General features: G+C 43.8%; 1 protein-coding gene and 1 long non-coding RNA gene across 3 annotated transcripts in view; one reads left to right on the top strand and one right to left on the bottom strand.

Moving 5' to 3' along the window:
* Fbxo9 (F-box protein 9) overlaps positions 1 to 3,467 on the top strand; it is a 32,676-nt gene extending 29,209 nt beyond the window's left edge. For both annotated transcript variants that reach the window (XM_050124650.1, XM_050124641.1), the window contains exons 12-13: positions 680 to 831; positions 2,941 to 3,467. In XM_050124650.1, coding sequence (XP_049980607.1) covers positions 680 to 831; positions 2,941 to 3,049 — 261 coding nt within the window. In that variant the 3' untranslated portion in view covers positions 3,050 to 3,467. The remainder of the gene's footprint in view (positions 1 to 679; positions 832 to 2,940) is intronic.
* A 129-nt stretch (positions 3,468 to 3,596) lies between these two features.
* On the bottom strand, positions 3,597 to 7,208 carry LOC126490094 (uncharacterized). The gene is made up of 3 exons (XR_007589113.1): positions 7,022 to 7,208; positions 4,192 to 5,288; positions 3,597 to 4,108 (listed from the first exon to the last, which is right to left on the bottom strand). It is a non-coding gene; the product is annotated as an uncharacterized lncRNA (long non-coding RNA).
* Between the last annotated feature and the right edge of the window lie 17,956 nt (positions 7,209 to 25,164).

The raw sequence follows: 25,164 nt of genomic DNA, 5'->3' as shown, positions 1-25,164 counted from the left end.
AATGATAAGGTCTTACTCTATAACCCTGACTGGCCTGGAACTCACTCTGTAGATTGGGAATCCTCAGATTCCCAGAGATCCACCTGTCTCTGCCCAGAACTGGGATTAAAGGTGTGTGTCATCATGCCTCAGTCCATGCTTTCTTTAATAGCCTTCACCAATTTATCACTTTCTGCCTTAAGATTTTTTTTTAATTTTGCTTATTGTTTGTGTATGGATATTGTTGTGCATGTTTCTCTGTGTACCATGTTTGTGCCTGGTAGCTGCAGAGATCAGAAGAGGGCATTGAATCCCCTGGGACCAGAGTTTCAGACAGTTGTGAGCTGCTGTGTGGGTGCTGGGAATTGAACCCAAATCTTCTATAAGAGGAGCCAGTGTACTTAACTGCCAAGCCATCTCTCCAGCCCTTAAAATGTATTTTAAAGGAGTATTTCCTAATAGAAGAAACTATTAGGAGATAGAAGTTTTATTTCTGAAACTGCTGGGTTTAACCTACTTGGTCCTCATTTCTTCAGCCATGTATTTAACATGAAGTTACTGTGATGTGGGGGCACACCTGGTATTTTACTTGCTGCTTTTTCAAGTCTGCTATGTGTAACTATTAAGTTACGTGTAGTGTGACTCTGACATCATATGTCCATACACGGTTATCATAGCTCACGAGTCTTTTCTTTTACAGAAACCACTTGACTATAAGTACAGATATTTTCGTCGTGTTCCTGTACAAGAAGCAGATCACAGTTTTCATGTGGGGCTGCAGCTGTGTTCCAGTGGCCACCAGAGGTTCAACAAACTCATCTGGATCCACCACTCTTGTCACGTTACATACAAGTAGGTGAATGCAGGAAAGACTGCCAAGATTAGGGCCTGGAGAGACAGCTCAGCAGTTAAGGCTGCTTGCTGATTTTTCCAGAGGACCCCGGTTCAATCTGCAGCAGCCATTTGGCAGCTCACATCCATCTGTATCTTCAGTTCCAGGGCATCTGATGCTTTCTTTTGGCCTCCACAGGCACAAGACACACACGTGGTATACAGACACATGCAGGCAAAATAACCATACACATAAGAACAAATTTTAAAATAAAAGAAGCTAGAACTAGCATAAAAGTATACTTTATATTCAGCTTAAGAAGCTTGATATGTTTGGAATTCTTCAGTATCTTGTTACAAAGTAAAACCACAGTGTAAAACTACAATGAACCTTAAAAAAAAGAAAGAAAGAAAGAAAGAAAGAAAGAAAGAAAGAAAGAAAGAAAAGAAAAGAGAGGCTCAAATGTAAAACAGTTGAGTGTGAGTGAGGAAGTGGAGCCCTGCCGCTCCTGCCCAGTCAGTGCTTCCGCTTCAGGAGTCAAAGTGCGGAAGGCCAAGCTTCAGTGCCCACTACCCCTCCATAAGAAGGGGACATTCCTTCTGTGGAGCTGAGGCCTGACACAGTGAACACAGTGCTCCTTCATTGACTGCTGTAGGCTCATCTCAAAGGTCGTTTTCCTACAGGTCACGTTAATGCCTTTTACTTCATTTCTGTTGGATTGTTCTTAGAGATTATACAATGGTTTTAAAAATTATATTTACATAATTTTAAAAATTATCTGTTTTTAAAATAGTGCTCAGTATAACCCAAAGCCAAATGTTAATATTAGGTAGGTGATTCCTGTTTAAAACTCTTAATTCTGTGAGCTAGGATTTAGTCTGGTTACCTAATTGTTGTAGGGGGCCGCCTGTTGGTTCTCAGCCGCCTGGCTAGCTTAGACCCAAAATAATCACACAGAAACTATATTAAGTCCATACTTGGCCCATTAGCTCTAGCTTCTTATTGGCTAACTCTTACATATGAATTTAACCCATTTCTATTTATCTGAATATCACCACAAGGTGATATCACCTACCAGCAAAGTTTTTAGCATGTCTATCTCTGTCTGCGGCTCCATGGCGTCTCCCTGACTCTGCCTTCCTCCTCCCATACTACTATAGGCCAAGTCAGTTTCTTTATTCATTAACCAATAAAAGCAACAAAAGGGCCTCCCACACCACCTAATTAAGAATATAAAATGAGCAGTACAGAAATAAAAAGTTCAGAAATGCTAGGTCATGTGACTGCCAGTGTTATTGGTTGCTGACTTGAGAGAAGATTAGTGTTCTGGGGCTCTTCATGCAGGTTGAATCCAGAATTCCAGGAGAGAAGTTTTGAGGCAGGCTTCCATGGATGTGCTCTATAGACTTGACCATGCAGGGTCAACCTTCCTCAGTGCTCATTTGGAGGCTCCCTCACATGCCAGCCTTTCCCCTCTTGATTCTATCTGTGATCTAATGGTGATGTTTTCTACTTTTCACAGTAACACCCTTAAGTAGAAGGCAGCCAGTGAGGTTTGCTACAGTTTGTGTCGCCACAGTTTGTGCTTGCCCCCGTAGGAAGTAAGAATCACTCTTCAGGAGGGAAGTGCTTTTAACTGCTTGTGGCCATAATCTTGTACTCGTCAGGATCACATGATTTTCTGCCCTGGCTGCTTTCTCCTCAGGAGTGCACTCTTTGGCTGCAGTAGCACGATTAGTGCCCCCTGAGCACGCACACGCTTAGGACTTTGCCATTAATCAAACGCTAAATCATTAGTTCTGCTGTAACTGCAGGTTTGTCGGTAGCCTTTGACTTGGAAATTCTTTTACATATATGTAGAGGGTCATGATGAAGAATAACACATTACTTTAATTGCCAAATATCAGAAACAACCTAACTTTCTAAAAAAAATATTTAATAAGTTATGATACAAGCAGGGGTTATATGTTAGGCAGCTAATACAAATGGTTTCTGAAGGAAGTTTTTAAATGTTTTACAGTGTACCTTCATTGTTTTGTTTAGACTTTAAACCCACCCTGTATGAACATGCAGGGATTTCACGTAAACTGGAATTTCCTCATTCCAGTGGTTTTGTACTTTGTTTCTAGATCAACTGGTGAGACTGCAGTCAGTGCTTTTGAGATTGACAAGATGTACACCCCTTTGTTCTTCGCCAGAGTGAGGAGCTACACCGCGTTCTCTGAAAGGCCCCTGTAGAGCCTTGCCAGCATGCCGCTGCTGCATGAGCAGAGCCGCGCTCCAGAATCCCTAAGTTATATGTACATACATGGAGTTGGAACTATTTTAAGTTGTTGGAATTCCTTTAAGAAGAGCATAAATTATTTTTTTTATTTAAAGGGTAGTTGATTCCTGGGGTAATTTGTTTTGAAATTAGAAGTTGTTAAGTACATTTATGTTGTAGTAAACTGTAATGTGGGGTTTTAAATCATGTTTTCAAGCAGGTTTCTGAGCAGATCTGCCATGTACACCCGCACACTCGCATACGTCAGGGAGCACACTGGATAGTACTTATTCCCGCATGACCTGTGTCCTTGAATCAGACTCAGAATGTGAAACCTGGTCTGTATTTGTTTGAAACTGTTCAATAAAGATCACAAATGTTTCTTTCAAGATGTGATGGCCTTTAAAAATGGGAGAGTATTTAATAAATAGTCCTGGGGTAGCCAGCAAGGGCTTGGGAGCCTCAGTCATCTTCGTTGCCACAGTTAACCCCAAACCCTGGGGACTCGAATCTCATCTGCAAGACTTACAGATGTGTAAGTGGGGACAGTTGAGTTCGCTTAGGCGGAACCAACAAGCTCAACCAACTGACTCGGGTCTTTCTTCAGAAGTGAACACTGCAGCATCCCGTAAGTCATGTACTGTGAAAATAAAGGGCAAGTGTGGACCAAGAGGAGAGATAAGATGCAAGAATGAAACAAAGATTATAAAAAAAGGAAAAAAAAAACATTGGAAAACAGGTGCTTTTTTAAAAAAAAATATTGATTCTTTGGCAATTTCACATCATACACCTCAATTCTGCTTACCTCCCAATCCCCCCATAGCCTCCCCCTCTCTGCTTCAGTGGTCCCCCAAAAGAAATTTAAAAAAAAAAAATCAAAGCAAATAAAAGCAAGAACAAAACAAACCAACCAACAAACAAAAAAACTTCTTTGCTTCTTCTTGCCCGCTTCTTCAACATCTCTTCATTGTTCTGGGGCAGTGTGCACACAGTAGACCTCTTCATTGCTCTGGGGCAGTGTGCACACAGTAGACCTCTTCATTGCTCTGGGGCAGTGTGCCACACAGTAGACCTCTTCATTGCTCTGGGGCACTGGGGCAGTGTGCACACAGTAGACCTCTTCACTGTTCTGGGGCACTGGGGCAGTGTGCACACAGTAGACCTGTTGGTATTGTTCCACAGCACCAGTCCCTTCGCCAGCTTCAGCAGGTCCTAGATGGGGTAGATGTTAGCGTGGGCCAATCCTAGGCCCAGCTGTGGGTCGGTGGTAGCTGAGTTGGTCATTCCAGGCCACTGAGGCCACCCACCTCAGATGACAGGGGTGGAGCCAGCTCCCCTACATACCATCAGGGTCAATTTTCTCACCTGTGCTGAGGGGTGGGGCCATCTCTCAGAGCATGGGTCAGCTCGCTTGCTGTAGAGTCCTTGGGTTAGTGAAGGGTGGGGCCAGCTCAGCATAGTCCTCTGGTTTCATCACCCATGGTTCCCATGGCCTCCTGACACAGGCCGTAGACATCAACAGATCCCAGCTGCAGCTGGACTATAGACCTAGACCTGGTCCTCAGCAGCAGCTCAGGCCTGGACTCTGGGGAGGTGAGGGGGGGAGCACTGAACACTCAGATTGGGACTGTTCTGGCAGTGGCCTGGCTCCTGGACACCAGAAAGACCCCAACCCCATGTTCTGTGTGACCTTTGGTGGCAATATGGGACTTGGACTTGAGCAGAGATGCCAGCTGCAATAGGACCACGGACCCAGACATGGTCCTTGGCAGCAGCTGGATCTGGATGTCACCATTGCTCCAGGTGGCAGTGCAGGCATCTGCATGGTCTTCTATGGTAACACAGAGACTGGCTGCAGTAAGGACACAGATCCAGACACAGCCCTCAGCTGCAGCTCTGGCTCAAATGTCACCATGGCATTGGGTAGCAGCAAAGGCCATTCAGATCTACATGGCCCTGGCTGCATCGTGGCCCTCGGACACTAACATGGACTCAGGTGGCTGACCTGACCCTGGACATCCACGTGTTCCTCAGTGGCAGCGGTAGTTGCATATGGGAAGACATGTTTATTAAACATGACAAATATGACTGATTTTTGAATTTCAGATGAAATGTGAGATGCCAAAGCTAAAAGTTACCTTAGACATTGTTAATTGGCTATCTGTTGCAGGAGGGGGGCTGCTTGTTCTTCCTGGCCGCCCGGCTAGCTTACACCTGAAATAATCACACAGAAACTGTATTAATTAAATCACTGCTTGGCCTATTAGCTCTAACTTATTGGCTAACTCTTACATCTCAGTTTAACCCATTTCCATTCATCTGGATATCGCCATGTGGCAGTGGCTTACTGGTAAAGATTCAGCGTATATGACTCTGGTAGCTCCATGGTGTCTCTTTTGCTCTGCCCTTCTTTCTCCCAGCATTCAGTTCTGTCTTCCCTGCCTACCTAAGTTCTGCCCTATTAACGGGCCAAGGCAGTTTCTTTAGTAACCAATGAAAGCAACACATAGACAGAAGGACCTCCTACACCAACTATCCTCATGGAGGTGGTGAGGAAAAATTTAAAATAATTTAAATAAAAAAATTTTTTTTGAGATAGTGTCTCACCATGTAGCTCTGGCTATCTTGGAACTTGGTATGTAGACCAGGCTGACCTTGAACTCATTAAGATCCACCTGTCTCTGCCTCCCAAATGCTGAGATTAAAGGCATGTACCATCAGGCCTGGCCATATTTCTTTTATTTTTTTGAGATTATTTTTTGAGATTAATTTTTCTTTTCTCTTTTCCCCCTTCAAAGTCTTCCATAGACCTGTCCTTGCTCTCTTTCAAATTCTTGGTCTCTATTTTTATTAATTATTGTTATATACATTTATATTCTCCCCCCTCCCCTTCTCCCTTTCCCTCTCGTCCATTAGCCCACCCTGCTCTGTCTGTATGTTACCCCTGTGTGTGTTTTGTGGGTCAACTGCTTAGAACTGAATAACCAATTGGAGTGCACTTCCTGGGGAAAGACTGTTCTGGTCTCAGCATTTCTCGGCTGCCTGTCGCTCTTCCTGTGGGTTTGACATCTCCTGGGTTTTCTGTCATTCATGTGAACATGCCTATTCTCTCACTCCTACAATCTTCTGCAATGTTCCCTGAGCCTTGGGTGTGGAAGCGCTTTATGGTTGTATCCATTGGGACTGGGGCTCACAAATGCATTTTGATTGGTTGTGATTTTCTGTAATGGTCTCTGTTGGAGAAAAGTTTCCTTGGTGACAGTGTCAGACTACTCTTATCTGTGGGAATAAGAACAAATATTTTAGAGTGTAGTTAGGGACTATGCTGGGTTGGTAGACTAGCCTCACCTTCCACAATGTTCTCTGAGCCTTGAGAGTGGGGAGGAAGTTGAAAGAACCTCCCCCCCTTTTTGAGACAGGGTCTCATTGTGTAGTCTGGCTGGCCTGGAGCTCACAGAGACCTGCCTGCTCCTGATGGGATTGAAGGCATGTACACCTGAACAATTCCTTTAAAACCTTGACTCCAGTGTCATGTGCAAAATAACGACTAAGTCGCCTAAGAAATACAGTAAAATGTGTTTTCGCCACTAGGTGTCACTCTTGTCCCAGGTTTTTGATCTTACTTCCCGGTGTGGACCAGAGTGTGTCAGACTGAGGAAATTTTATCAACATTCCAGCTTCTGACTTAGTTCAATCTCTGTGGCTGTGTTAAAACACCACCACTAAAGCTACTTGGGGCAGAAAGGGTTAGTTCACCTTCCAGCTCTCAGGCCACTCCCATCACTGAGGGAAATCAGGGTAGGAACCTGGAGGCAGGAACTGATGCCGAGGCCACTGAGGGGTGCGGCTTACGGGTTTGCTCCTAACATTGCTATCTTATAGCACCCAGGACCACCCGTCCAGGGACAGCTCCTTCAAGGACTGGACCCTCCCATATCATCACTAACCAAGAAGATGCATTACATCAGTCTTTCATCAGCGATGGCTTCTTTTTCCTCGTCCCTACTATTATTCTCATCCCAGCCTAGGAGAGTACAGGAAGTGCCACCGAGCTCCGCCCACTTCCGGCGCTCCCGGGAAACTACTTTGTAGGAAGTCACGGCATCTCTCCCACTGCTGTGACTCCGAGGCCTTGGGAACACGCATGACTGAGGTGTTAGGATCGGCTAGCGGCCATTTCCATCCAAGACCCCATGCCGATTTCTTCTTTTCTCATACAGTTTCTGAATTCAGTCTGATTTCCATGATGACTGACTCGGACCAATCCAGGCTTCGGAGACACGGGAAGGCAAGTCTCCCGACAGATTCTTCGGTGTGCCGTCTCTGAGATGACATGATTATAGAGAACCTAGAAATCATAGTTTCTCCCAGGCTTGGGCCAAATCCCATCATTGGGGACATTGCCAAGAAAGGTCTTCCCCTTGTCGTCTTATGATTTGTATTTTCTTTCTTTTATTTATTTTTCTGAGGCAGAGTCTGCTCAGGCAAGCCTCAAACTCACTATGTGGCTGAGGATGAGTTTGAACTCTTGATCCTTCTGCCTCCACCTCTACATTGCAGGCAAGCACCACCGTGCCCACTCTGGGCGATGCTGGGGATGGAAATAAGGTCCTCTCGCACGCTAAGCAGGCACTCTACCAACTGAGCTAGGTCTCCGCCCCGATTTGTATTAAAGTATAAGGCTAAAGGCAAAGTTTCTCCTGCCTTATCCAGCTTCATCCCATGTAAAACAACCATGGCTTCAGAGAAAAGGAATCTATGTGGAGTGCACAGTGGGAAAAGCCAGCTGGGTGGTGCAGTGTGAGGACCATATGCCTCATCAGAGTGCGTTTGCACCTAGCACGAGATGCCACGCTGGTAGATGCTCGATAAATGTGAGCTGACTCCTACTTAGACCCCCAGAGTGTGCCTCTGAAGTCAAGGAGACGCTGGCCTTCTCTACGAATAGTGCGTCAGAGGAAGGGACCCCAATCTCAAGCTCCCAGGACTCTTTGCTATTGCTAGTACCACTGAGGGCAAGAGATGCCCACAAACACGGCCTTCTTTAGACTGAAGAAGTTTCGTGTATGGATCCTTTGACGTTTAAAATGTTTCTTTTAAGTAACTGGGGCTCTGACTAGGAAACACGGGGCATGTTCCCTCCTCCCGGAGGTGAAGCCTTTTGTTAACTTGGCCTTGACACAAGGAAGAAAGCAGAAGGCCTGTGAGCTTGCTTAGACTGCTCTGGGTAGGACTCCCACTTTTACTAGAATTCACTGTCATATCAAGGCCATCCTCAAAAAGCAGAAAGAACAACAAACGATAAAAACAAAACCCAACTGGAAGAGAAACAAAACCCAACAGGCACAGAAATACAAACACCAAAAGCAAGCGAAGAGACACCTTCAATAGAACAGAGCCTTCAACTCCGCAGAATGCTGAAATAGGTAAACCACAAGAAGACTTCCAAAGTTTTCTAGTAGAAATTGATCACTGACCTGAAAGTTTCAGATTCAGGACCCAGGGACAGGTGGCAATGCTGAGGGAAAAGTCAGAAAAACAGATAAACAAGGAAGCTCGTGAGGCAGATGAAAACATCAGGCATGTAGGGAAATTTTCAGCTAGGAAGTACAGACTTAAAAAATGACATAAGTGATCGAGAATCTCGATGAGTCAGAGGCGAACACCAGCAACAGACTCAACTGAGCAGCGGGGATGGAGGATAAAGTCAAAGGCATAATGCATACAAACACCATCAGGGGAAGAAACAAGCATGGCCACAGCACCCAAAAACCCTGGGCTATTTTAAGATACCAACCTAAGATCACACAGAGTGCAAGGATAAATGCATAGAGAACCTGCTCCACAAAGCTATAGCCGAAAAGTTCCCAAATCTAGAGAAAGAACTAGATATTCAACCATAAGAGACATTTAGAATCCTCTGTAGACGTGACCAGAGAGGAGCCACTGTACAACATATTGTAGAAAAGATGGCAAAAATGCAATCACAGACACACACACACACACACACACACACACACACACACACACACACACGTCTCCAGGGAATAATCCAGGGAAGGCTGGAATACAGCTATCTTTTGAAATACAGTGGTCACTCTAAAAGGCTTGGGGAAAGGCCACCTAGGGCAACAGCCACATATACAGGAAGTCTTTTGCCTCAACAATGACCGTTCAGCACCGGCACCAAAGGAACAAAAACATGACACCATTTAAAGCAACAACAAAACAAGCAGAACAACAATCACCAAAACAAACACATGCTCCAAAACCTCCCCCCCCCCCAACTGCTGCTGGGCAGCTCAAGGTCTTGAGTAAACCATGCAGAGACTCAGATCAAGTGGCATGGGGCAGTGCATGGTAACCTGACAAACAGATCCCGGCAGGACAGCAGGGAAGTAATTTCTAATAGCATCTGAACACATTTGGGAGGCTGAGAATATGGTGGAACTAAAGTCACACCAGCATTTTCTCGGACTCCAAGCAACGTGTAGGACTGGTGACAGAGAGCCACAGGGGTAGGGCAGCATTGACAGCCGGAGGGCAGAAGGACTTCCCGGAGCTGTGACCACAGCCCACTCCACCTGTGAAGCGCTGTAGTCATACGCCCAACCATCCACAGGCTGAATCAGAGTGGAGAGCAGAGCCGTCTCTGAGGGCCTTTTAGCATCAGGGAAGGAGCGCAAAGGAGGACAGAGGACAGCCAACCACCGAGCTAGGGAGTTTAAACATTCTAGATCCCCACCTGCGTTTAGGTTCCTTTATATCTATACCATCTGCATTTAGTACCCAACTTTGTTTTAGCGGGTCACCTCGCCACCCTGGTTCTAGATTGCACCCTTTTCTTTCTCTTGCTTTTAACAGTTTTACTTTCTCTTTTCCTCCCGCTCTTCTACTCTTCCCTTGGTTTGTAGCGTACCTGGGCTTCGGCCTCCTGGGAGATGTGTTTCTCTGTGGTACCTGACATCACCTCTCTCTCTCTCTCTCTCTCTCTCTCTCTCTCTCTCTCTCTCTCTCTCTCTCTCTCTCTCTCTCTTCCTCCTTTTTCGCCTACTCCCTCTTCTCCCCTATTCTTGCTCCCTACAGTCCCCTTCCTGTTTGCGTTCCCTTCCCCCACATTCTCCCTGCTACTAATTGCGGTCTTACTGTGCTTTCTTTCTTTGTTCACTCTTCTCGCCCCTTCCCAACTTGTACCCTCAATAACTAATGTTACCACACACAGTGTTGCCAATAACTAATATTACCATAACACAGCGCTGTTAATAACTAATATTACCACACACACAGTGCTGCCAATGTCCCTTTACTCCTGAAAATGACCAGCACTAAGGATTGATTGCTGTATGGTCGACTGTAACTTTGCTATCACAGTCGGTCTACCCATAGATAGCCACCGTCATTGCAGGGGATGGCTCGGTAAGAACCTGGGGCCCTAGACAGAAGTCATTCAGGGGACAGTGACACGCCCGATTATAATCTAGTCCCACCTGAAGGTTACAAATGCTTCTGACAGAAAGAAAAAAGGTGATCTAAATAACTAAGACAAAATTCCAACAACTATCTGACTCTTGATGCGCAAACCCCAGAACAAGCCCCAAATGACATGAGAACCATGGCAACAGGTCTCCTTCAAGATGTACCAGTCTCGGAGTATAGGACCCAGTGAGGATGACCTAGATGAAATCCTGCACAGAAAGTTCAAAAGAATGACGGGTGATAAGTACGTTCAAAGAAATGGATAAAATGCCTGAATGAGTTCCAGGAGAAGACAAACATGTGCATGAAACAAGGAAGCTAATGCAGAATATGAAAATGGAATTCAAGAAGAGCTAGAGGGCAGAAGAAGACTGTGATATACTTCAAAACATCTTTCTGATAGAGCATTAATAAAGCCCTTTCAGAAAATACTGAAAAGCATTAAGAAGAAGTGAGGAATTGCTCATAAACACAAGGCAAGGATAACCATCATTCACATTAGCCAGCCTGATTTCTTTTGTTGGCTGGTTCTGATCCATGTCTGGCCAGCATGTTCTAAGGAAGATACTCTCAGCATCTCTTTGCCAGGTTTTTCTCTTTTTCTTTTAAAACCAGGAACAAACCCTGTAGGGACAGAGTCTGGGGTAGGAAGGACAAAAATGGTGATCTCCACAATAATGAGAGGTGGGATACGGAAAATGAGCAGGGAGAGGTGCACTTAACACACGGTGACTACAGATGCAGCCGCACTAACGGGTGGTAAGATTGCTCTTTTAGGGAGCGTCAGTGTGGAGGATAGGTAGCTGGGGACTAGGACCATTGTTAGATTGTGAGGAAGATTATCTGTCAAAGCTTTGTTTCTTCATGTGCAAGGTTGGAAGGCCTCTGTTTATACCAGATTGGGTTTTTGATTCCTGCCGGCTTCAATGGAAATTAATTTCAAAGCCCACTATTTGCTAATTGCCTTTAAACCTTAACTTTGGGCTCTCCCCTCCCCCATCACTAAACCTAGTTTCTCTAGGCAGCAAATGATCACTGATTTTTCTTTTGACAGATGGAAGTGATAAAAGAATATAAAGGAAAAACTAGCAACTTTCCTATGGTTAGCACTATATCTTATCTCCCCGTTCCTCTTTGAGGCAGGGTTTCACTATAGGAAGCCCAGGCAGACCTGCATGGACCCATGGCCCTCCAGCCTCTGTCTCCATAGTTAGGAGATTGCAGGTATACTCCACTATAGCTGTCATTGCTTTCAATCACTAAAACAGTCCCTAGAAATCTTTGATTGGCCCTGGAAAGATATGATCAAGGGCATGGACAGGCATTTCAGGAAAAATAATAGACACTATACAAAGTGATTGAGATGTATTTTACAGAAAGACTACTCCTTTGCAGCTAGTAACTCCTCAGAGTTGACAGTGACTCCCATGATGCCCGAGTTAGGGTTGGCCTGAGACTTCTAGAACTTGGGTAACTGAAGGGAGATTGAGGGGAGCTGCCTCACTTACCAGCCATGAGGATTTGAACTCATTGTTCCCTATCTTGGATTTGTTGTTCCCTATCTTAGCACCATGACATTTGGGCTGGATACTCTGCTGTGATGTACTATTATCCACCAAGGATCTCTGGTGACATTGCTCTCCTGAGCTGATGAGATGGCAGTGCTAAGCTCTTCTTGTAGGTGGAAGTTTCTGTCCTGCTAGCAACTCCTAAATAAACATACCGAGGCTTATATTAATTACAAGTGCTCTGCCAATAGCTCAGGCTTATTACTAACTAGCTCTTAAAACTTAAGTTAACTTATTCTTATTAATCTATGTATTGCCACATGACTCATGGCTGTCCTCCAGCATCTACCTTCCTCTGTGTCTCCTGGTGACTCTACCGACTCTACCCTTCTTCCTCCCAGCATTCTCAGTTTGGCTGTCCTGCCTATACTTCCTGTCTGGCTACTAGCTAGTCCGTTCTTTATTAATCAGTGAGAGTAACATATATTCACAGTGTACAGAAGGACTATTTCACAGCACCTTCTTCCATTTATGATAACCCAAATTTCTCTACACATCGGTGTATGTCTATTGAAGGATGCTATCACCCCATCCCCACCTGGTTGGGAAACACTAGGGCTAAGGTTAACCCACGCTTAGTCCCTGTCCTTATAGGTGGAGATACATAGCATGCATGGAAAGCCTCTCACTAATTTCTAAAACTCGGGCAAAACTTGACTCACATTTCCTAGAACATATTAAGTTTGATCTTTGGCCTCAATAACACCTCTCCATCACTGATGTCACTCGAACTCTTAGACCCTTTCAAATCTCTCTGTGCCATTGTTTTGTTTTCCATGGTTTTGGGAGGGTTTCCTTGTAAGCAGAGTTTCTCACTCTCAAATAAACACACTGAGGCTTATATTAATCATAGATGCTTGGCCAATGGCTCAGGCTTATTACTAACTATCTCTTACATTTTAAGTTAATCCATATTCCTTATTTACTCTCTGCCATACAGCAGTAAATAAAACTTATTAGCATGGCATATTAGTCACTTGTTCCCTCTATGTCTGACTGGCAACTCCTGACTCCATTCTTCTTCCTCCCATCATTCTCCCAGTCTGGCTCTCCTGTCCAACTTTATCCTGTTTAGCTAATAGCCAATCAGCTTATTTTTTAAGCCAATCACAGCAATGAATCTTCACAGTGTACAAAAGGATTATCCCACAGCATTTCCTGTGCTGTAGGCTGCCTCCTGCAGATGGGGAGGGGTTTTGTGGGTGCTTGCTTATAGCATCGTTGGAGTTTTTAGAGGAGGAGGGACTCGAGGTGGCTGTCCAGTACTCGCCTCCTTCTCTGTAGACTCCAGCAAAGGCACCAGGTGTGCAGCTGCGTTTGAGGTGAGGAACCATGCGAGAATACTGGGAATCAATGTGAAAGAAAACAGAAGAGCTACAATTCAGAGACTTGGGATCAGCATAGTAAGAGAAACAGAAAGCCCTAGGGACTGCCACCCAGGTCCCCTCCCCTCTGCAGCAGTAATAATGAAAGAGAGGGTCTGAGAAAATGCCATCAACGCAGATGTGAGCAATCCCGGCTGAAAGTTTCACAATGCTACCAGGCTTGTAGCTCACTGAGATAAATCCCAAAAAATCTGCATGGTACCTTATTTTAGGGGAAAAAATTATGTCATCTTCCAGGGAATCCTCAGGGTACTGCAGGCAGTCACTGTCTTGAAGAGGGAACTGCAGACTCTACTCTGCCTGCTTCAAGGTTTAGGAACCCTTGTATGACTCCCTTTCCTGGGCTTCCACAGACATTTCTACTGCACTGACTCGGGGAACAAAGTATCCTCATGACCCAGCTTGACTCAGCGGAGTAACTGTGATGGAAGCCCAAACACAGCAGATGGGTATCACAACATGAAGGAAAACCAGAGGGGCATTGCTCTCATGAAGCAGGAGATCACAGCACTTGCTCTCGAGACCAAGGGTGTGGCCAGCCCTATGCAGACATGTAGCAGGACCCAGAGCAGATGTCCATGTGGTCTCTCTACCCTTTCTTTGATTCCACACTCAAGCAACCATTACTGACAGGATCAGGAGATAATTCTGAGTTCTTATGACTGTACTGCCCCAGAGGGATTGAGAGGCAGGACTGAACAACACCATGGCTTTACTGTCTCCTTATCTTCAGGCAGACAGAACAGAACGGGGCTTTTTATGAGGATTCTGGAACTGGAACTCAGGCGTGGGTGACTAGGTTTTACTGCTTAGCCAGCTCCCCCAGGCTTCTCCTTTTTAATTTATCTATTTACCTGCTTGCCTGCCTGTCTGTCTGTCTATCCTGAAACAGTCTCTCACTGAACCTGAAGCTCGTCTGTTAGGCTAGCGTGGCTGACCAATGAATATCAGCCCTTATTCAGACACGTGCTACTACGCCAGGCTTTTACAGGGTTCTGGGGCTCTGTGCTCAGCACCAGGGTGTATACATCGCAAGCCCCTTTCTGCCTGAATTATCTCCTAGCCCCAGTTTCATTTTTAATGGCTTAAATGAGGCTAGGCATGAGGGTTAGAACAGAAAATAACAATAAGCCAATGATCAGAAAGAACTGGGCACCATACAGAAACTATAAGACTTTATAAGGCTTTGTGACCACCAGCCCAGTGGAACTTACATTCTTAGATCTGTGTTGCACGTCCACCTCTGAGCCTCTTCCCTACTCCTGACCCCAAATCTAACAGAGATCTAATCAGTTTTCTATAGTTATTGGAGATGTCATCTCCTTTAAGGTTTACAGACTTCACTCCCCAACCAACCGTATCGGAAACCTGCTTGTTTCTGTAGTAACCTATACGTTCCCACTCAGACCACCCTAGTCTAAACTGTTTGTTTAGTTAGGATCAGAGATGAAATGGCCAGCTGAGAAAGCGGGCTGCTGTCTCAGGAAGGGGTGTACCTGCTGGTGCCTCGGCGGTGCCTCAGGCTGCCTGGCCACATAAAGTGAATATATTCAAGCTCTTCAGCCAAACCTCAAAACCCTGCTTCCTGTGAAAATGCTTTTTACTAAATATTCACCCTAGAGATTTAAAAATAAAGGATGCAGACTTTCCTTCTTTCTTCTTCTTTGTGGAGTAGCCCCCAAAGCAAGGTGGGTCAACAGGATCTGATTAGAAGGAGTACATAGGCCTTTGTTAAGACCTAATTAGGGGAGCTGGAAGGAGCAGAGGGAGGGGAAACTGGTTAGGATGCATTGTACAGGAGAAGAATCTATTTTCAATAAAAAAGACTGAATTAAGTATACTTTGAAAACGGTGTTTTTAATTGAAAAAGAATTAAATCACTTTTCCCCTTCCTTTGCTCCCTCCAACACCCCCCAGTTACCCTCTCTGCCCCTCCACTCTCAAGTCGATAGTCTTTTTTCTTTGGCTATTATTGTTACATACATGTATGTGCATGCACAATTGAAAATTCAAAATCACATTTATAGGGAGAGTTCCCTTTAAGGTATCTTTAAGATATACTTGTGGTATGGTTTATCAAGGAAGGTGATAAAGATTAAATTACACCGAACGGAATTGTACAGACTCTGGAGACCGAATCTGATCCATAATTACTGTTGCCAGGACAACACAGCATCAGCAACCATGTGCTCACTGCAGTTACCATCACTCTTCTACTGTCCCACTAAACTCCCTTTTTCTCTGCCTCAAACGTTGCTCTCTAGTTCCCATGGTTACCATCTGTTCCCAAGAGTTCTCGCAATGGTCATGTTCAGCAGAGTCACAAAGCAGGACCAGAGATGGTCTACAGAAGTGTTTTATTTAGCTCAATTAGGAAGATTTTCTCTTTGAAATCTGAGCTAGCGTTTTAGTATTGGAAGGCTTTATAGAACCGGTTTTCTTGAAAAGTGGGACAGATACTGGGGCTGGGGAGATCATCAACTTAAGATCAATTGCAGTGACTTCTGGGGAAGGAGGCTGTGCGGTCCAGTCAGCCAGGTCCTCATCCTGCACACGGTGGACAGATTCCCTACATACAGCCTGCTTATAGACAGTCATACAGTCTAAGTCTCACCCTGGAGTAATAATCAACACACTAACAGGCAGTCAGAGCTGGCATCAACTAGGCAGCACCAAAGGCTCTGGGCCTTAGCCCACAATGCTTTCAGACATTTTTAAAATCGCCTATTATTTATTAATTTACTTGTTTATTTATTTGTGTTTTTTTTTCAAGACAGGGGCTCACTGTGTATCTCTAACTGTCCTGGAACTCATTCTGTAGATCAGACTGGCATTGAACTCAGAAATCCATCTGCCTCTGCATCCCAAGTGCTGGGATTAAAGGTGTGCACCATTATACCTGGCATTATTATTTATTTTTACGCTTTGTGTATCAATGTTTACTTGTCTGCTTGTTTGTATGGCATGTATGGCATGTATATATGTGTACCTCATGGGTGCAGTGCCTTAGGAGGCCAGACGAGGGTGTCTGATACCCTGAACTGGACTTGAAGCCAGCTGTGAACTGAACAAAGGTCTTCTGCAAGAGCAGCAAGTGCTTTTCATTGCTGAGCCATCTCTCCCTCACCCCTTAATAATAATAATAATAAGCTGGGCGGTGGTGGCGCACGCCTTTAATCCCAGCACTCGGGAGGCAGAGCCAGGCGGATCTCTGTGAGTTCGAGACCAGCCTGGTCTACAAAAGCTAGTTCCAGGACAGGCTCCAAAACCACAGAGAAACCCTGTCTCGAAAAACCAAAATAATAATAATAATAATAATATCAATAAAATAACCAAACAACAACAACAATATATTATATATAATAATATATAATAACATTATTGTTGGGGACCAGTCTTCAAGGAGGGGGTTGTCTGCACGAAATTCCCATTCTTCCTGGTAATGTTGATTGCCTGCCACCCCTCAACAAGACTAGTTTTAAAATGAAAATTTCATTGGCAACAGCAGCTGCTTCCCTCTTCCTACCCCCAAACAAAACAAAATTGCTTGATTGGAAGTATCAAGAAATAATATTGCCTGACTTCCTTTGGTAGTTAAGCAGTGTTATTTTTTCCTTTGGAACCTGATTCCCAGGAATTAGGAGATGTAAAATGTTTCAAAAATTGAATATCTTGACCTGGGGAGATGACTCAGCAGATAAAAAGTTTGCCCCAAATGCATGAGGGCCAGAGTTAATATGCTCAACCTAGTCTGCCTGCAGTCTGAGTATTCAGGAGACAGAGGGCGTCTAGAGCAAGCCGGATAGCTAGATGAACTGAATTAGGGACTTCCAGGGTCAGTGAGAAACTCTGCCTCAACATATAAGAAGGTCACCTATGTCAACGCTGGCCTCTGCATGCATCGTCACACACATGCAAGCTTACCTGCTCTCTCTCTCTCTCTCTCTCTCTCTCTCTCTCTCTCTCTCTCTCTTTCTTTCACACACATACACACACAATCATACACACACACACACACACACACTTGTATCCACACAAACATACACACACTTGTACTCACACATAGGCGGAAAAATTTAATAATCTAAAGATGAGGTGGTGGTGAGAAGCTGAAGAGAATATAAATCACTATTCTGACTATGATTCTGTGTGGGAGAGGTTTTTATTTGTGCAGCAGTCATCATATCAACAAGGTAAATAAAACCTAAGCTAGTTCAAGTAAGGAAAAAAAAACAAACAAAAAAGATCGAGGGTCTAGAGAGATAGTTCAGCAGTTAAGAACGTCTATTATTGCTCCTGCAAAGCACCCAAGTTCAGCTCCCAGCATACACATCAGCCAGCTGACAGCTTCATGTAGCTCCAGCTCCAGAGACTCAGAAGCCTCTGACCTCTATGGATGTTCATACTTGCAGACACATGCATACATATAGTTAAAAACAAACAGATCCTTAAACATAAGATGAAAGACACAAAAAGATAGAAAGACCTTCCATGCTTATGGGGTAGAAGATTTAATGTTGTTAAAATGCACACACTTTCCAAAGCACTCTATAGATTCTGTGTAATCTCCGTGAGAATCCCAATGGCATTCTTAGCAGAGCTATAGAAAGCAATAAAGGTTATATGGAAGCCTCACCCCGACTCCCAAATCCCAAACAGCCAAAGACATCTGGACAAAGAGAGAGTAGATGGAGGCTTCACAACCCTTGACTTTGAAACACATTACAGATCCAGAGTAAACAAAACCAGCACTCTATTGGAATAAAGACAGACACACAGACAGTCGAACAGTACAGGGGTCCCAGAAATAAATCTCCACATTTACAGCTGGCTGATTCTCAACAAAGATGTCAAACGCTTGCACCGGAGAAGCCTCTTCGGCCAACCGGCCTGGGGAAACTGGACATGCACCTGCAGAAGATCTAAACCTATCCCCCGCCTTTTACCCCTACAAAATTCAATCCAAAAGCAAGACTTCAAGCTCTGAAACTACTAGAAAGAAGAGCTGTGGAGACACTTCAAGACATTGCTACAGGCAGTGGTTTCCTGGATGGAACTCACAAAATCCCAGGAAACAGAAGTATAAAAATGACAATATTAGATGAAACCAGAAAGTTCTACAGAGCACAGAACACAGCAGTAAGGGGATAACCTACACAATGGGAGAAAATAGCCTCAGACTATTCATTGACAGACAGTTAATAGACAAAAAGTGTGCAGTACTAAAAAAAAAATCAACAAAAAAAAGCAAGTGTCTACAACTTCTTTTAAAAAATCAAAACAGTCTATAAAAAATAGAAAATTTTCTCACTATGAATAGGCGTTAGAGAAACGTAGGTCAAGACTGCATTGCAATCCCATCTCATTTTATTTGAAAGGGCAGGGCTTCTTGCTATTCCAGCTTTCTTTTAACATTGGTCTGTTTATCTACGTGTGTCTTGTCTGTGTGTCTATCTGTGTTTCTCTCTGTGTGTATGCCCCTGTATGTTGCTGCATGTGTCTTTGCATGAGATGTCACTTGCGTTATTGATCTGAGCCCTACTAGTAAGTGTAAGGTAGAATCTCAAAGTAGATTTGATTTGCATTTCCTGGATGGTTAAGACTATTAAACATTTCTTTAAGGGTTTCTTAGCCATTTGAGAATTCTCTATTTAGATCTGTATCTCATTTTTAAATGGAATCATTTGTGGTTTTTTGATATCCAGTTTCTTGAGTTCTTCATATATTTTGGATATTAACCCTTCTATTGGCTATGTACTTAGTAAAGATCGTTCCCCATTCTGTAGCTGCTGCTTTGTTCTATTGAGTGTCTTTTGCCTTACATCATTTGCCATGATCAAGTAGGCTTTATCCTACAGGGACAGCTCATTATACAAAAATCAATCAATGTAGCTCACCATACAAATTGAAAGAAAAATAGAAAACACGTCATCATCTCATTAGATGCAGAAAAGGTCTTTGACGAAATTCAACACCTTTTCTTGACAAAAGTCCTGAAGAGATTAGGAATACAAGGGACATACCTCAGCATAATAAAGGCAGTTTGCAGCAAACCTATAGCCAACATCAAATTAAATAGAGACAAACTCAAAGCATTTCCACTAAAATCAGGAACAAGACAAGGTTGTCTGCTGTCTCTGTAACAATTGAAGTCTTAGCTAGAGCAATAAGACAATTGAAAGAAATCAAGGGGACGCAAATTGGAAAGTAGAAGTCAAAGTATTGTAAGGCGTGAAACTGGGGGGTTGGATTTAGAGGAGAGGAGGGAGTGTTAAGGTGTTTGGTTAGCTTACCTGCTTTCCTGGTCTGCTTGGCTGGAGGCAGGGATGCTGCGATGAGTTGCGGGAAGGAAGGTGGTAGGAGATCTTAGCGATGATCTGTTCGGGATGGTGTCAGGAGGAAAGGGAGCTGCCTGTGTGTGTTTTGCTACAGAGCTGGGATGAGACTAACGTGGGCACAGGAACTGGAGGAACCGAAGGACGGGTGAAGACCTGCAGTCAGGTCTGCTTCCCGCTTTCCTGGGAGGAGGAAATTGTTCGCATTCTTAATACTGTGTGCCCATGACTTAATAGCAACTTTCTTATGGGGGTTAAAAAATAAAAGAAGACTGGAAATGTAACTCAGTTGATAGAGTGCTTACCTATCTTGGACAAAGTCCTGAGTTCCACCCCCAGCACCCTACGGATCAGCCATAATGACACACACCTAGAATTCTAGCAGTTGGTAAGTGGTGGCAGGAGGATCTGAAGTTCAAAGTCATCCTGGGTTGCACAGCCTGTCCAAGACTAGACTGGCTACATAAAACCCCCATATGTGTGTGTATGTGTGTGTACATGTATATTAATTTTATATATGTATATGTGTATATGCACAATTAAAGAAGAATTCAATAACTCCTGTTGAACAGAGTCTGAAGAAACTGAAATGAACAAAAATACCCCCAAAAGAATGATCATAAAAAGGTCAGTAAGATCCCAGAGAAAATAGAGAATAAGCTATGGATGAAGAGTTCAGGAAAGAGAGATTCTGGATAAGAACCATTAGTTTGTCAAGGAAACGAAGAGTTCTGTGAAACAACAATACAGACAAAGCCTCAATGGATCAATCAAACAGAAGGAAGAAAATGTGATGTTGAAAAAGACCCGGTCTTTGGAACTGTACTGCTGAACACTGAGATTTCATCTCACACCAGTTCAAGTGGCAGTGTTTAAGAAAACAAGACATGTTATTGAGGATGTAGACCAAGGGACCCTTCTATCCTTCTTCCAGGAGTGTGAACTAGTCTAGGCACTGTGGAAGCCAGTGTAGTGGTTTCTTTAGAAAACTAAAGCTAGATCTTCCTGTGACCTGGATGGAAGACAGCACCCGAGAGGCTTGCACATCAGCGTTCGTCACAGTAGCTAAGCGATGCAACCAGCCTAGGTACCAGCAACACAGGGATGGAGGAAGAAATGTGCTCTCTACACACAATGGAAGTTTTTCGTTCATAAATAGGAATGAAGTCATTTGTAAGAAAATAGATATGACTGGAGAGGGAATCAGATTAAGTAAATTCATTTAGTATCAGAAACACAAATATTGAGCCGGGCGGTGGTGGCACACGCCTTTAATCCCAGCACTCGGAAGGCAGAGGCAGGCGGATCTCTGTGAGTTCGAGGCCAGCCTGGTCTACAAGAGCTAGTTCCAGGACAGGAACCAAAAGCTACAGAGAAACCCTATCTCGAAAATTCAAAATTCAAAAAAAAAAGAAAGAAAGAAACACAAATATTGAGCCGGGCGGTGGTGGCACACGCCTTTAATCCCAGCACTCGGGAGGCAGAGGCAGGTGGATCTCTGTGAGTTCGAGACCAGCCTGGTCTACAGAGCTAGTTCCTGGACAGGCTCCAAAGCCACAGAGAAACCCTGTCTCGAAAAACCAAAAAAAAAAAAAAAAAAAAGAAAGTGCCACGAGAAAGCCGGGCGGTGGTGGCGCACGCCTTTAATCCCAGCACTGGGAGGCAGAGGCAGGTGGATCTCTGTGAGTTCGAGACCAGCCTGGTCTACAGAGCTAGTTCCTGGACAGGCTCCAAAGCCACAGAGAAACCCTGTCTCGAAAAACCAAAAAAAAAAAAAAAAAAAAGAAAGTGCCACGAGAAACCTGCTATTGCATAGAATTATGTTGTGCTCATAATTTTTACATGTCTATAGAGTTGAAAGAAATGAACATAATGCCCAACCAGGATTGCCCATCAAGGCTCTCTGAAAATGTATAGAAACTATAGTCAAAGAAATAGCAATGAGTTCAAGGAAAATAAGACTTTTTTGGTGTTATGAGTGTTTGCCTACGTGATACATACATACATACATACATACATACATACATACATGCATACATACATCTCTGCCTGGTGCCCACAAAGGCCAGAAGAGCATGCCATCTCTCCTGGAACTAGTGTCAGATGGTTTTGATTCATCATGTGGATACTGGGAATGAAACTCTGGTCCTCTGCAGATCAGCAAGTGCCCTTAAGTGCTAAGCCATTTCTTTGGGCCATAGAAATTCTGAATATTAATCTTTTCAGATTGTGAGGAAATATTGATTCAACAAATGCCTTTGAGACAATTAAATAACCATATGCAAAATAAAATGAAACTCAACCCTTGCCTCATACCTCATACATGAAATTTATGTAGAAGTAGAGCGTAGCTTAACTATAATAGCTAAAACCAAAATCTCTCAAAGTACAGAGAGAAATCCTTATGGCCTTAAATTAGATAGGATGCAATAACTGGGAAAATATTTGTAAATCACACATTTGATCACAAATGTTTATTTAGAAGATATAAAAGCAGAAAGCCTACAAAACACATATGTGACTAAAGATTTAGGTCCTGAAGGTATAATTCTTAGACCTCATTATCTGTAATCAAACAAAGAGCTTTGAGTAGATACTTTACCAAAGCCATACAAATGGTAAATAAAACATAAAAAGAAGCCCAACCTTGCAAGTCACTGGGGAAATGTAATATAATGTCTCAGTGAGAAGCCAGTTATAGTAGCTCAATCTTGTAATTCCAGCAATTGGGAGTCCTGGGTTACATAGTGAGTCCCCGATCAGTCAAGGCAACGGAGTAAGACCCTGTTTTAAAAAAACGAAGTCTTAGTGAGAGGCCACTTCTAAGAATGGCTAAGAGTTAAAGGAGCTTGAAAATGAAGTCAAAGAAGGGAACCCTCGTGTTTGCTTCTGAAAGGCTGAAAATACCACAGTTACTTTGCCACACAACTTGGCGGTATCTACTAATGCCACAGCGTGCATTTAACACGCGATGAAATGATTTCATGTCTAGATACACAGACTGGAGAAATGTCCACAAGAGCCTTTAATGTGGACATTCGGAGTAGTCATATTTATAGTTTATACAGCTGAATAAACTATACGTATTTATAGTTTATTCAGGTTGAATGGACAAGGTTGATTTACGGATGAAGTGTGGTTCGTTCATATAACAGAGTAAGCAACTGACTAATATCACACGAGACATTTGTAGATCTTAAAAGCATTGTGCAGAGTGTAGAAAGCAGGTTTTAAAGGCCTTGTGATCTCACTGCAGGCCATTTCAAAGAATGCAGCCCTGCAATGACAGAAAGCACACCGGAGCTGTGGGGGCTGGGAATCAAGGGAAGAATTGATTGGTGAGGGGCCCAACAACGTTTTAAAAGCTTTTTTGGGAAGTGGGAGAGGTGGTAGTTTGGGACAGGGTTTCTCTTTATAGTCCTGGCTGTCCTGGAACCCTGTAGACCAGGCTGGTTTCAAACTCAGAGATCCACCTGCCTCTGCCTCTGCCTCCTGAGTGATGGGATTAAAGGTGTACGCCACCACTGGCAGGCAGAAGGAATTTTAATTATGTGTATTTACGTATGTCTGTGTGCATGTGAGTGAGGGCATCCCCAGAGACCAGGAGAATGCGCAACATCCCATGAAGCTAGAGTTATAGGGGTTGTGAGCCATCTGATGTGGATGCCGGAGACTGAACTGGAGTCCTCTGTAAGAGCAGTATACACTCTTAATTGCTGAGCCATCTCTACACCTCTCCCCTAGCCTCACACCAACAGAAGTTTTTTTTTTTTTTTTTTTTTTTTAGGATAATGGCAGTACTCTATATCTTGATTTTTATTTCATTACACAACATGACCAGGTATACTATGGGCAAAACTCATCAAATTATATAGCTTAGATGATGAAGAATGGGGCTGGTACCATTATGAATCTCTGAGATCCTAATCTGTGGTCAGAACACCAGAGACACATAACGTGAAAACACAGATGTGGACTCTTACTATGTGGAAGTCTAGAGCTAAGTGTGAGAAGCGGCGGAGAGTTAAGAAGTAGAAGCCTTTGGAAGGTTGGGAGTGGAGATGGCGGTTAATCACATATTCTAGCTTCAGTAAATATCAAAATTATGATTTTTTTTGGAAGTGAAAATATTTGAGATGAAAGGGTGCTTCAATCTAGTGGAGAAAAATGTTTGCAATACCAAAACATCTCAGACCAATAGAAACTAAAACCCAGTGATTCTTTCTTTTTTTTTTTTTCTTTTGGTGCAATTAGAACCTTCTAGGTATAGGAAACTCCGTCAGGCCCATAGCTACATCCCACAGCTTCGGTGATATTCGATAGGGCCTCACCACAAGGTCTTTGTAAGCAGCTGTAGATTTCAAATAAACCGTGTCCAGTCTGCAAAGTACATTGTTTCCCCGAAGAGAGTGCGCACACAGACTCGGCTATCTCAGTGTGCTGAGTTACGCACTGTGACTTTTGCACTCTTCTGTACATCTGGTATACTTCAACAGTTTCTTATCCCATGTATTGTGTGTGTTTGTACACATCGGTGTGAGGGCGACAGCACACGTGGGAGTTAGAGGATATGACTTCACACATACACATAATAATATAGAAAACAATATATTTTATATTATGTATAATAATATTCACATGCATATCTAGAAAAGGGCATTACTCTGTGGCGTAGACAAGAAAAAGCTTTTAGTATTGCAGAGGACCTGAGGAACAAGAGACATCATCTAATTTTGATTCTTGTATCATACACATTAACAATGAATCAAACGGCAAAGACCATTTTGAAAACACTTGCTTATGGCAAAGTTCATTCCAGATTTTGGGCTGCCTTTTCTGGACGGTACTTCAGCAGAGCCTGGGGACTGGCCAGCTGATGAAAGAACAGAGACCTCTTAGTTTAGCAGCTTGGGTTTGGAGTAGAGAGGCTAAAGCCCCATTCGGCCCTACAAGCTAAACCATGGAGCCATGCCTCCACGAAGAATGTTCTAGGTTTGTTTGAGACAGGTTCTCTCTCACTGTGTAGCCTGGGCTGACCTCAAGCTCACGATCCTTCTGCCTCAGTCTCCTAAGTGCTGGGATCGCAGGTGTGCACTGCCATGCCCACCAAAGCGTTGCTAGGAATTTGTTGCTGGGGGTTGAACCCAGGGCCGTTGACATGCTAAGCAAGCTCTGAACTGTTGAGTCCCAGCACAGCCCTTCACTTTTCATCAAATACTTCTCCTATGGCCAGGCGATGGTGGCGCACGCCTTTAATCCCAGCACTCGGGAGGCAGAGGCAGGCCGATCTCTGTGAGTTTGAGACCAGCCTGGTCTACAGAGCTAG

The sequence above is a fragment of the Alexandromys fortis genome, unplaced genomic scaffold (assembly GCF_014885135.2).
Source record: "Alexandromys fortis isolate MF-2015 unplaced genomic scaffold, M_Fortis_MF-2015_v1.1 scaffold_22, whole genome shotgun sequence".
In the NCBI taxonomy this organism is placed as follows: domain Eukaryota; kingdom Metazoa; phylum Chordata; class Mammalia; order Rodentia; family Cricetidae; genus Alexandromys; species Alexandromys fortis.
The sequence above is the reverse complement of the archived record's forward strand: the minus strand, read 5'-3'. Positions and strand labels throughout refer to the sequence as shown.